The 13,370-nt window shown below is 42.4% G+C and overlaps 1 protein-coding gene across 1 annotated transcript in view; it reads right to left on the reverse strand.

The window, feature by feature from the left end:
* Positions 1-13,370, reverse strand: part of ATP10A (ATPase phospholipid transporting 10A (putative)) — a 218,640-nt gene that overhangs the window by 131,098 nt on the left and 74,172 nt on the right. Inside the window, exon 3 of the mRNA XM_069757826.1 lies at positions 325-410. Within this exon, the coding sequence (XP_069613927.1) occupies positions 325-410 (86 nt within the window). The remainder of the gene's footprint in view (positions 1-324; positions 411-13,370) is intronic.

Raw genomic sequence — 13,370 nt, forward strand, 5'->3', positions numbered from 1 at the left:
TCCGCAGCACAAATAGCTAAAGATTTCATGCACAAAAAAAAAACAATATACTGTATTTGTTGTGTACATTAAAAAAAATCTATTTTGTTTTTAGTAAAAGCGGGGAACCAACCACCATGAACCTTAAATGTCTAAAAGATACCTTTGGATATCCCCACACTCAAAAAAAAAATTATAATAAGTTAACATACATGTAATGCCCGACAATGAGAAAAATTCAGAGGAGAGATTTTGGAAGAAAATCCAAATACTTAAAAAAAAAAAAAAAAAATCTATTAGGCGATTAGGCTTGGAAAATTCTCCATGTGACCTAAAAATACTTACATGTAACCGCGAAACCTGCTCAAATCATTATTTGGTTTCTCACATTCAATAACACTGTTAAACGTCATTGGGTCAAACTCAGATTCCTGAAACAAAAGGAACATATAAAGATATAAATTTAGGTTCAGCAAGTGAGGTGTAAAAACATTGTGCAAATTACACACGTGAATGAGCGTGGAGAACAATCTGGTTTCCTTCTGACCACATTGTATTTTTGTATTGTGACGCTTTTGCTGCTTTATATGAATGCTATGTAAATAAGAGGACCTGAAACAGAGATTGGCAGCAGGAAATGCCTTGTGTGGTCGACAAATTGCGAGGTAACAAGTACAAGAATCCACTCCAATTAAAGTACTCATTACCACTGAGCGTCAGCTAGTAGATTATTCTTCTAATTCCAGTTTTCCATAAATGCATTTACCCTTTCCAATTTAGGCTTCTTTCACACTAGCGTCGGGCCCGGCCCGTCGCAGTGCGTCGGGCCGAGGTTACCGACGCCAGTGTTGCCTCCGCCGCACAACGGGTGCAGCGGATGCTGCTTTTCAGCGCATCCGCTGCCCCATTGTGAGGTGCGGGGAGGTGGGGGAGGAGTTCCGGCCGCGCATGCGCTGTCGGAAAAGACGGTCCGTCGGCTGCAAAAAATGTTACATGGAACGTTTTTTGCGGCCGACGGTCGGCCGAAAAACGGCACAACCGTCGCGCGATGGTTGCGACGTGTGGCAATCCGTCGCAATGTGTCGCGTAATGTTAGTCAATGGAGAAAAAACGCATCCTGCAAACACTTTTGCAGGATGCGTTTTTTCTGCAAAACGACGCATTGTGACGGATTGCAGTTAACGCTAGTGTGAAAGTAGCCATAGATTTTTTGTTTCTACATTATGTATCTAACAGGTAATTTCTTTTTTAGAAAACATACTGAATGTGCATAAAGGGTTAAATCAGCTCAACAGAGGCCAATAGGGCCCAATTACCCTCCGCTGTCAGTTTACACACGCACAAAAAAAAAAAAAAAATGGAATACCATAGTCAACTACAACAGTATAAATTATACAGGAGGGGCGAATTGTGGAAATTCCACGCTGCTGGCAGTTGAGTTGGTAAATCCAGGTCCATAAAAATAGGTCTGCGTTATTTTATTATGTTAACATTTTTGTCCTAAAGAAAAACCTCAAACCTACAGGCTCTTCTCGCAAAATTAGAATATCATCAAAAAGTTTATTTATTCAGGTTTTTCAATACAAAAAGTGAAAGATTACACTGTGTGCAGAATTATCAGGCAAGTTGTATTATGATCACTTGATACTTTTTATACATGTTGTCCTACTCCAAACTGTTGAGGCTTGAGAGCCAACTACCAATTACGTAAATCAGGTGATGAGCATCTCTGTAATGAGGAGGGGTCTTGTCTAATGACATCAAAACCCTATATAAGGTGTGCTTAATTATTAGGCAACTTCTTTCCTTTGGCAAAATGGGTCAGAAGAGAGATTTGACGGGCTCTGAAAAGTCCAAAATTGTGAGATGTCTTGCAGAGGGAAGCAGCAGTCTTGAAATTGCCAAACTTTTGAGACGTGATCACCGAACAATCAAGCGTTTCATGGCAAATAGCCAACAGGGTCACAAGAAGCGTGTTGGGCAAAAAAGGCGCAAAATAACTGCCCATGAATTGAGGAAAATCAAACGTGAAGCTGCCAAGATGCCATTTGCCACCAGTTTTGCCATATTTCAGAGCTGCAGTGTTACTTGAGTAACAGAAAGCACAAGGTGTGCAATACTCAGGGACATGGCCAAGGTAAGCAAGGCTGAAAAACGACCACCTTTGAACAAGAAACATAAGATAAAATGCCAAGTCTGGGTCAAGAAATACCTTAAGACTGACTTTTGAAAGGTTTTATGGACTGATGAAATGAGAGTGACTCTTGATGTGCCAGATGGATGGGCCAGAGGCTGGATCAGTAAAGGGCAGAGAGCTCCACTCCGACTAAGACGCCAGCAAGGTGGAGGTGGGGTACTGGTATAGGCTGCTATCATCAAAGATGAACTTGTGGGACCTTTTCGGGTTGAGGATGGAGTGAAGCTCAACTCCCAGACCTACTGCCAGTTTCTGGAAGACAACTTCTTCAAGCAGTGGTACAGGGAAAAGTCGGTATCGTTCAAGAAAAACATAATTTTCATGCAGGACAATGCTCTATCACATGCCACCAACTACTCCACAGCGTGGCTGGCCAGTAAAGATCTCAAAGAAGAAAAAATAATAACATGGCCCCCTTGTTCACCTGATCTGAACCCCTGTGGTCCCTCATAGAATGTGAGATCTTCAGGAAGGGAAAACAGTACAACTCTCGGAACAGTGTCTGGGAGGCTGTGGTGGCTGCCGTACGCAATGTTGGTCGTAAACAGATCAAGCAACTGACAGAATCTATGGATGAAAGGCTGTTGAGTGTCATCATAAAGAAAGGTGGAGAGTTTTGTTTTTGCATGTCAGAAATGTTTATTTCTAAATTTTGTGCAGTTATATTGGTTTACCTGGTGAAAATAAACAAGTGAGATGGGAATATATTTGGTTTTAATTAAGTTGCCTAATAATTATGTACAGTAATAGTTACCTGCACAAATAGATATCCTAAGATAGCCAAATCAAAAAAAAAACAACACTCCAATTTCCAAAAATATTAAGCTTTGATATTTATGAGTCTTTTGGGTTGATTGAGAACATAGTTGATCAATAATAAAAATAATCCTCTAAAATACAACTTGCCTAATAATTCTGCACACAGTGTATATAGAGTCATTACAAACAGAGTGATTTATTTCAAGTGTTTATTTCTGTTAATGTTGATGATTATGGCTTACAGCCAATGAAAACCCAAAAGTCATTATCTCAGTAATTTAGAATACTTTATAATGCCAGCTTGAAAAATGATTTTAAAATCCGAAATGTTGGTCTACTGAAATGTTTGTTCAGTAAATGCACTCAATACTTGGTGGGGGCTCCTTTTGCATCAATGTGGCGTGGGTCTGATGTCTCATCTTTCTCTTGACAATACCCCATAGAGTTTCTATGGGGTTAAGGTCAGGCGAGTTTGCTGGGCAATCAAGCAGAGTAATTCTGTTTTTAAATCAGGTATTGGTATTTTTGGCAGTGTGGTCAGGTGCCAAGTCCACATTGCCATAAAGCTTGTCGGCAGAGGGAAGCATGAAGTGCTCTAAAAATTCCTGATAGACGGCTGCGCTGACTTTGGTCTTGATAAAACACAGTGGACCTATACAGCAGATGACATGGCTCCCCAAACCATCACTGATTGTGGGAACTTCACACTAGACTTCAAGCAGCTTGGACTATGGCCTCTCCACTCTTCCTCCAGACTCTGGGACCTGGATTTCCAAATGAAATGCATAATTTACTTCCACATGGAAACACCTTGGACCACTGAGCAACAGTCCAGTTCTTTTCTCCTTGGCTCAGGCAAGACGTTTCTGGTATTATCTATTGGCCATGAGTGCCCTGACACAAAGAATGTGACACTTGTAGCCCATGTCCTGGATACGTCTGTGTGTGGTGGCTCTTGAAGCAATGCTTCCAGCAGTAGTCCACTCCTTGTGAATCTCCCCCACGTTTTTGAATGGCTCTTTCTTAACAATCCTTTCAAGGCTGCGGTTATCCCGGTTGCTTGTGCACCTTTTCTACCACACTTTTTCCTTCCTCTCAACTTACCATTAATATGCTTGGATACAGAACTCTGAACAGGCAGCTTCTTTAGCAATTACCTTTTGTGGCTTAAAAGCACTAAAGCAGCAAACTTTCAGAAAACCATAATTTGTCTCGGTCTCAAACCTTTTGGTGTAATGAGGGCATATAGACAGGGGTTGCCTTCATTAGACTGCCAGTTTATACCAAAGCCCTAAACTAGAAGAGCAATATTTTACACTGATGACAACTAAAAAAAAACAAACAGTGAATGTGAGATAAAATAGTGTTATACTTCTAGATCTTATCTGTACTGTATACAATTTAATTAATATAATGGAGGGGAGCTCTAGCTCCCATCAAATCCCTTGTGTTTTTTACCATTCTAGTATTAAAAGGAATTTAGAGCCATCGCAACCTTTATACTAATATAGATTTCATTTCTTTGCATATTAGCATAAGATACAATCTCCTACAAAAAATAAGGCAGGTAAGAAAGATGCAACTTTTCAATTCTGCTATGAAAACGGTGCTCACGTCACATTTCATAAAAGCATAACTACATGAAATATGGAGGATAGACTTTCACTTGCTGCTGACGTTAGCAAAGTCATACTAGCGTTTCCACATTGAGGGAGTTTATCTGATTTCTGAGTAGCTGCTCATTTTACTAACAAGTATAACACAAAATGCTGATATGGCTCCTAGTAAACCTGGGCCCTGGGATTTACTCAGCAAAGACTTTCCCATGGGACAAAGTAATGCACATTAGTGCCAAGCTGTGGTGTCACTATTTTTCTCAGAATTTTGCCTTTAATTTTCCTTTTTTGTTTTTTTTTTGTTATTCCAGTTTTAATTCCTTATTATTTGATCATGACACAAAATACTGAAACTAAAGGATTCACTTATTTACATTACATTACAGATTTTACTAAGAGTGTTGTGTAATGCCCTACTACTCTTATTAGACACATTATTGGCATTTTAAAACAGTCTGATACTAATCATCCTAATTATTGCTAAATACATAAAAACATTGGTCGCAGCATATGTAATTGAATGTGTAATTGTATTTTTTTACAATTTGACATTAGCCTGTATACCCCAGTAGAAGCAAAGCCACTCTTAAGAACCTAAGGGTGCATTTATAACGGATAATTGAGAACGAACATCCCTAAGGCTAATTTCTAGATTTTTGGACTGACAAAACAGGCTGCAAAATGATAGTTTGTCAGTGCCAGTTTTAAACATGTTTCTGCATAAAGACATTGGATTTTACCAGACCACTATTTTTTCTTCTTATATACACGATTGCACCTTATTATCCCTGCAGGTATTGGGTTCTCACAAAATAAGCAAGTTTAAAAATGATTGTTCTCGACAGGGCTGTGGAGTCTGTGTCCATTTTGGTGTAGTTGGTATAAAATGGACCGACTGGCTCTTAAAATATATAATAAATTGGATGCAGTAGTTCAGTGCAGGATGTGATGTAAATGTTTCCATAAGAATTTGGAAAGTTATGTAATGTCCTATAAATGTCTGTTCTGTTCCTGATCTCAGGATCTCGGCTTTTAGTTGAGATGAATCTGTGCTGCACTTTATGTACATGCTCAGTAGTGACCAGGGCTGTGGGGTCTGAGCCAGTGTTATGTAATGTTCTATAAATGTCTGTTCTGTTCCTGATCTCAGGATCTCGGCTTTTAGTTGAGATGATTCTGTGCTGCACTTTATGTACATGCTCAGTAGTGAGGCAGTGCTGTGGGGTCTGAGCCGGTGTCATGTAATGTCCTATAAATCTCAGTTCTGCTCCTGATCTCAGGATCTCGGCTTTTAGTTGAGATGAATCTGTGCTGCACTTTATGTACATGCTCAGTAGTGAGGCAGGGCTGTGGGGTCTGAGCCGGTGTCATGTAATGTTCTATAAATGTCTGTTCTGTTCCTGATCTAAGGATCTTGGCTTTTAGTGGAGATGAATCTCTGGTGCACTTTATGTACATGCTAAGTAGTCACCAGTGCTGTGGGGTCTGAGCTGCTGTCATGTAATGCCCTATAAATGTCTGTTCTGTGTCTGTTCTGTTCCTGATCTCAGGATCTCGGCTTTTAGTTGAGATGAATCTGTGCTGCACTTTATGCACATGCTAAGTAGTCACCAGTGCTGTGGGGTCTGAGCTGCTGTCATGTAATGCCCTATAAATGTCTGTTCTGTTCCTGATCTAAGGATCTTGGCTTTTAGTTGAGATGAATCTCTGGTGCACTTTATGTACATGCTAAGTAGTCACCAGTGCTGTGGGGTCTGAGCTGCTGTCATGTAATGCCCTATAAATCTCTGTTCTGTGTCTGTTCCTGATCTCAGGATCTCGGCTTTTAGTTGAGATGAATCTGTGCTGCACTTTATATACATGCTCAGTAGTGAGGCAGGGCTGTGGGGTCTGAGCCGGTGTCATGTAATGTCCTATAAATCTCAGTTCTGCTCCTGATCTCAGGATCTCGGCTTTTAGTTGAGATGAATCTGTGCTGCACTTTATGTACATGCTCAGTAGTGAGGCAGAGCTGTGGGGTCTGAGCCGGTGTCATGTAATGTCCTATAAATCTCAGTTCTGCTCCTGATCTCAGGATCTCGGCTTTTAGTTGAGATGAATCTGTGCTGCACTTTATGTACATGCTCAGTAGTGAGACAGGGCTCTGGGGTCATGAGTAAGGGAAATTGATGAGTGGGAGGTTTGGTATACTGATTCCACAGTCCTGGTTCTCAGCAGCACATAGTCTTGTGGAAATATATTAACAATCATTATTTGCTTATTGAAGTGTGGTCAGCCTATCTTAACAGGCTATTTATTACATGACTGCCTATCGGCCATATGTAAATATCCCCTTAACGACCAGAGGTATTTTTGATTTTGCATTTTCATTTTTTTTGCTCCCCTTCCTTCTTCCCAGAGCCATAACTTTTTTATTTTTTGGTCAAAATGGCAATGTGAGGGCTTAATTTTCTTGGGGCAGGCATGTCAACTACCGTTCTCATTTTACTTTGATTCATGCTTAGACCTTCTGGGGAGATGATATATCCCAGAAATTGAGTTCGGATTTGTTCGAATTCACATGTTTCGAGTTTTATATAGAGATGGTTTTCTAATAGACGTTCCAAGACTAACTGAACACGTGTGCGATGCTGCTCTAAGGAATATGAAAATATAAGAATGTCATCAAGATAAACAACAACAAATCGATCCACGAAATCTCAAAAAACATCACTAATGAAGTGCTGAAAGGTGGCAGGGGCGTTGCCAAGGCCGAACCAGATATTCAAAATGTCCATATCTAGTTCTACGGACAGCTTTCCACTCATCTCCCGGGCAGATTCGTATGAGACCATAAGCTCCTCTTAGAGCGAGTTTGGTAAAAATTCTGGCAGAAAGAAGTCTCTCCAGCAACTCAGGAATTAAGGAGAGTGGGTAGCGATTTTTACTGGTAATTTTATTTATTTCACCATCATCAATACATGGCCGCAGGGTTGAGTCTTTCTAAAAAAAACAAGGGTAATCCAGCCTGCGAAGAAGGTTGAATAAAGCCTATCTCTAAATATTTGTCTAGGTATTCCTTCAGCACTATTAATTCAGGCTCGTATTCTTTCAAACGGAATGGACGCTCCAGAAAGTAATTCAATGGGACAATCGTAAGACCGATGACGAGGCAGTTTGATCGGCTTTCTTCTTACTGCAGACCTCACTGAACTGGTGGTATTAAAGTGGTAGTAATCTCGGAAACTTGAATTTGTTTGTAAACAGATACATTAGCATGGCAATTGTTCTTACAATACTCAGAGGGAGAGGTAATGGTTCTTGATGCCCAGTTGATAGATGACTTGAAACTTTGGAGATGAAATAAGATGAAAACTAACCGCTTCATGATGATTCGGCTCAATACAGATTTCCAGTTCAATTGTCTCGTGAGTAACAGGTCCATGGATTGAGTCCTACTTGCAATGCTATTATGAGGTGTGAATTGTAAACCCCATGAAATTCCCTCCTGCTCCAGAATCTAAAATGGCAGAGCATTGTATTTTTTGGCTCACAATTATGACCTGTATGGGAACAACAAAATGAGACAATGGTGATTGCCCTTTGCCTTTATCCTGTAGTACAGAGATGGTTTGCAAAATTGGATCTGGCCATTCAAAAAGGTCAAAATCGCTTTCAGTCTTGGCATTTGTGAAAGCTACGGTCCTTTTATTAGCACAGTTGTTGGCAAAATGTCCAGAACCCCCACAATAGAAACAGATTATCTGTACGTCGTCTCTCCTTCTCTACTGCAGAGAGAGGTTCATGGATTACATCAATTTGCATCTCTTCAGGCACACTTTCCATTTCCTGTTGTTATTTTAATACGGATTGAGTAAAGGGAGTAGTTAGGGGTGTTCCCAAATACTCGCAGTCTTTCCTTTCTTTGTCCGTGAGTCTCTGATCAATTCGGATGCATAGTTGAATAAAGTCTTCTAAATTATCAGGGATCTCGACCATTGCAAGTTCATCCTTAATTACCGTATATACTCGAGTATAAGCCGAGATTTTCAGCCCAAATTTTTGGGCTGAAAGTGCCCCTTTCGGCTTATAGTCGAGTCAAGGTGGGTGGCAGGGTCGGCGGGTGAGGGCGCTGAGGCATACTTACCTGCTTCCAGCGATCCTGGCGCTCCCCCTGCCGTCCCACGGTCTTCTGTGCTGCAGCTCTTCCCCTCTTATGGGAGGTGGAGCCGCCTATTCATTTCTCTAATCAGCGGTGCCGGTGACCGCTGATAGAGGAAGAAGCTGCGGCACCGAAGACAGCTGTACGGGGGAAGGAGCCGGACGCTGGGAGCAGGTAAGTATGTTATATTTACCTATCCCCGTTCCAGCCGCCGCTCCATCTTCCCGGCGCCGCTCCATCTTCCCGGCGTCGCTCCGCTCTGACTGTTCAGGTCAGAGGGCGCGATGACGCATATAGTGTGCGCGGCGCCCTCTGCCTGATCAGTCAGTGCAGAGAGACGCAGGGACCGGACGCTGGGAGCTGCAAGCAAGAGAGGTGAGTATGGCTTTTTTTTTTATTGCAGCGGCATCAGCGGCACAGATTTATGTGGAGCATCTATGGGGAAATATGAACGGTGCAGAGCACTATATGGCACAGCTATGGGGCAGTATGAACGGTGCAGAGCACTATATGGCACAGCTATGGGGCAGTATGAACGGTGCAGAGCACTATATGGCACAGCTATGGGGCAGTATGAACGGTGCAGAGCACTATATGGCACAGCTATGGGGAAATATGAACGGTGCAGAGCACTATATGGCACAGCTATGGAGAAATATGAACGGTGCAGAGCACTATATGGCACAGCTATGGGGCAGTATGAAAGGTGCAGAGCACTACATGGCACAGCTATGGGGAAATATGAACGGTGCAGAGCACTATATGGCAGCTATGGGGCAGTATGAACGGTGCAGAGCACTATATGGTACAGCTATGGGGCAGTATGAACGGTGCAGAGCACTATATGGTACAGCTATGGGGCAGTATGTACGGTGCAGAGCATATAGGGCACAGCTATGGGGCAGTATGAACGGTGCAGAGCACTATATGGTACAGCTATGGGGCAGTATGAACGGTGCAGAGCACTATATGGTACAGCTATGGGGCAATAATGAACATGCAGAGCACTATATGGCACAGCTCTGGGGCAGTATGAACGGTGCAGAGCACTATATGGTACAGCTATGGGGTAGTATGAACGGTGCAGAGCACTATATGGTACAGCTATGGGGCAGTATGAACGGTGCAGAGCACTATATGGCACAGCTATGGGGCAGTATGAACGGTGCAGAGCACTATATGGCACAGCTATGGGGCAGTATGAACGGTGTAGAGCACTATATGGCACAGCTATGGGGCAAGAATGATCTATTTTTATTTTTGAAATTCAACGGTAAATGCTGCATTTCCACCCTAGGCTTATACTCGAGTCAATAAGTTTTCCCAGTTTTTTTGTGGCAAAATTAGGGGGGTCGGCTTATACTCGGGTCGGCTTATACTCGAGTATATACGGTAGCTCTGATCATCCTTGTCGAAATTGACTCCTATGGTTAGCTAAATTCCATGTGGTGTCTGCCACCCAGCGGCAGAATTCAGAGGTATATTCTGCTACAGAGTGCCGCTCTTGATGTAGGTTATGTAATTTGGTTTCAGCTGTAGCACAACAATTTGGGCCAAACACTTGATTCATAGTAATGATGAAGGAAACTAAGTCATTTAGAAGGTAAAAGTTCTTTTCCACATAAGGTGAGGCCCATGCAAGAGCCTCATCAGTCAGGAGATTAATGATGAAAAGAACCTTTTTCCTCTCACTGGTAAACGGAGAATGTTGCATCTGGAAATAGATACAGCATTGATTTAGGAAATCATGGTAATGATAACGATCCCCACTGAGTTCTGCAGGCAGCGGTATGCATGCGTTCGATTCAGCGCCAGAGTTGCGCAAATACAGAATTTGCCTCTATAGCTCAATAATTTCCTTTTGTTGACCCAACACCTGTGTTCGCCACTTAGAAAATTATGCTTGGTATGTGGCATCAAAATTCTCAAGTTCAGCAACTTGTTGCCTCAGTTGGGCTGCAACAGACTCCATTTTGGGTACGAAATTATTCTACAAAGGAACAGCAATGTAGTATCTTGAGGATAAGCAGCAGGCGAAAGGAAGCTTGACTAGATGTTGTTAGCTCAATAATCTTGCAAGGAAGGGAGTGCTATGCCATGTTTAAGTAGGGTATTCAATCAGGATGGAGCCAAATCAGAAACACAGGGCAGTGACCAACAGGAACTCAGGGTGGAGACCATTAGAATCCTGATAGCTATAGACAGTGAGCTGCCTATCACAAGACAAGGCGGAGTCTGACCAGGAGGCACATGCTTCTATAGCTTGGACAATGATAAATCACAAGGTGATAAAACCTTTAGTCTAAGGGTACCGTCACACTATACGATTTACCTACGATCACGACCAGCGATACGACCTGGCCGTGATCGTAGGTAAATCGTAGTGTGGTCGCTGGGGAGCTGTCACACAGACCGCTCTCCAGCGACCAAGATGCCGAGGTCCCTGGGTAACCAGGGTAAACATCGGGTAACTAAGCGCAGGACCGCGCTTAGTTACCCGATGTTTACCCTGGTTACAAGCGTTAAACTAAAAAAAAAAAAAACAGCACATACTTACATTCTGGCGTCCGTCAGGTCCCTTGCAGTCTGGTTCCCGCACTCAGTGACTGCCGGCCGTAAAGTGAAAGTGAAAGCACAGCCGCTGTGCTCTGCTTTCACTTTACGGCCGGCAGTCACAGTGCGGAAGCTGACTGCAAGGGACCTGACGGACACCAGAATGTAAGTATGTGCTTTTTGTTTTTTTTTAGTTTAACGCTTGTAACCAGGGTAAACATCGGGTAACTAAGCGCGGTCCTGCGCTTAGTTACCCGATGTTTACCCTGGTTACAAGCGAACGCATCGCTGGATCGCATCGCTAGATCGGTGTCACACACACCGATCTAGCGATGACAGCGGGAGATCCAGCGATGAAAGAAAGTTCTAAACGATCTGCTACGACGTACGATTCTCAGCAGGATCCCTGATCGCTGCTGCGTGTCAGACACAGCGATATCGTAACGATATCGCTGGAACGTCACGAATCGTACCGTCGTAGCGATCGAAATGTTATAGTGTGACGGTACCCTAAGTACGACATGTGACCCATCAATGAATTCTTTGTTTTAACCCTCAACTCATGTTGTCCTCGGGTTACATAAGAAAACTTGCTGACAGATTCCCTTTAAGTACCGCTACAAGAAGAGCGATCAAAACAGTATTCCCATCCTAAATACTATTGAATACCTTTACTTAGTGGAAGGTTGAACTCACATTAAAGTACTTAAGCGGTTGCAGCACTAATGCAGTCCTGCATTAGCTTCATGGTGCCTCAGGGAACTAAAATGCAACTGCATGCCAGGGAATGGGCCTGACTAAGCATCCCTGATGTGCAAACAAAAAAGGGGCATTGTTAATCCTCCATTCTCCAGATCGCTTGTGGACTAAAAGGTCCAACCCCCACCAATTATGTGATCGCATATCCTAGTGATATACTATAACGTAGCGTCATGTCCAGATTATTAAAGGAATCATTATCACAAGACAACTGGCCTCATGCCTCCTAGTCCAACCACAACCCCACCACTTATTTATTGGCAGGTTTCTGTCTACATTGTATAGTGACAGAAAGCAGCCAATCAGTGGTGTGTGTGTTGGGGAAGGGGAGGGTTACACCACGGGGCTCAACATCTGACCTCTGTTAGAACTGCAGCAGAGAAAACGGTGATTCTATTACAACTTCTGCACCCAGTAAACTGATACATTGTTGGAATTGGGGTCTCTGTCCCTCTACCTCGTTTTGCTGTTAGATTACATGGCAAACAAAACTTCTGACAGATTCCCTTAATGTATTCATTTCATTGTCACACAGAGGGCTCTACAAGCCATTATTAGCACGGAACACCATTAACAAGCAGAATAAGACCATACAAGTCTTCAAGATGCTGCTTTATTGAAGTTTGCTTTGTGTTGCCTAAATATGGCTTTAACCTGTAAAATCTAAATCAAACCTGATGCATACTAGTGGATATTATGTCTTAAATGATGAAATTTCTATTGTTTTAACATATTAATTGGGGCTCACACCCTTCCTTTAGCAGACAAAGGAAACAGAAGTAATACAAAGGGAATGTCCTCAGATCTTAGACATCACATTTCCTCTATGGATAAGGTATGCTAGGTCTGTTTTTAGAGTTTATAAGGAGTCTGAATAAATTAGGACGAAAGGTTCAACGTTCCCTTGAGTACATATTATTTTTCCTGTGCAGCAAAAGACATCTAAATTTGCTGATTAAAAATAGAAAATAAACCCAATAACATACAGGAATAATAATAATGAACCCATCCACATTCTCAAGGCTCTATTCGGACACGGCGAGCTCTAAAAATATCTAACAGGGTATAATGCAGCTCAATCCTAGGAGAAAGAACTGTATATGCTGAGGAAGCATATGGAGGAGGTAGGTATGCCTTGAGAAGAGGCCGTAACATTATTACGGTGCAGACAGTGCGCACATTCACAGACTGCACTCAAGCTGAAGACTAACTGGAGATATGAGCAAAACATTCCATATGCAGTTATGGGTGCGGCAGCAAAATACTTGCAATACAGAAAAAGCATTGAGGTTCTGCTCACAATACAGGTCCTGTTTAATAGCTCAGTAAACTCCAATTGACTGGAATGTAGCTAGGTGGGCCAGAG

This window comes from Ranitomeya imitator, chromosome 3 (genome assembly GCF_032444005.1).
Source record: "Ranitomeya imitator isolate aRanImi1 chromosome 3, aRanImi1.pri, whole genome shotgun sequence".
Lineage (NCBI taxonomy): Eukaryota > Metazoa > Chordata > Amphibia > Anura > Dendrobatidae > Ranitomeya > Ranitomeya imitator.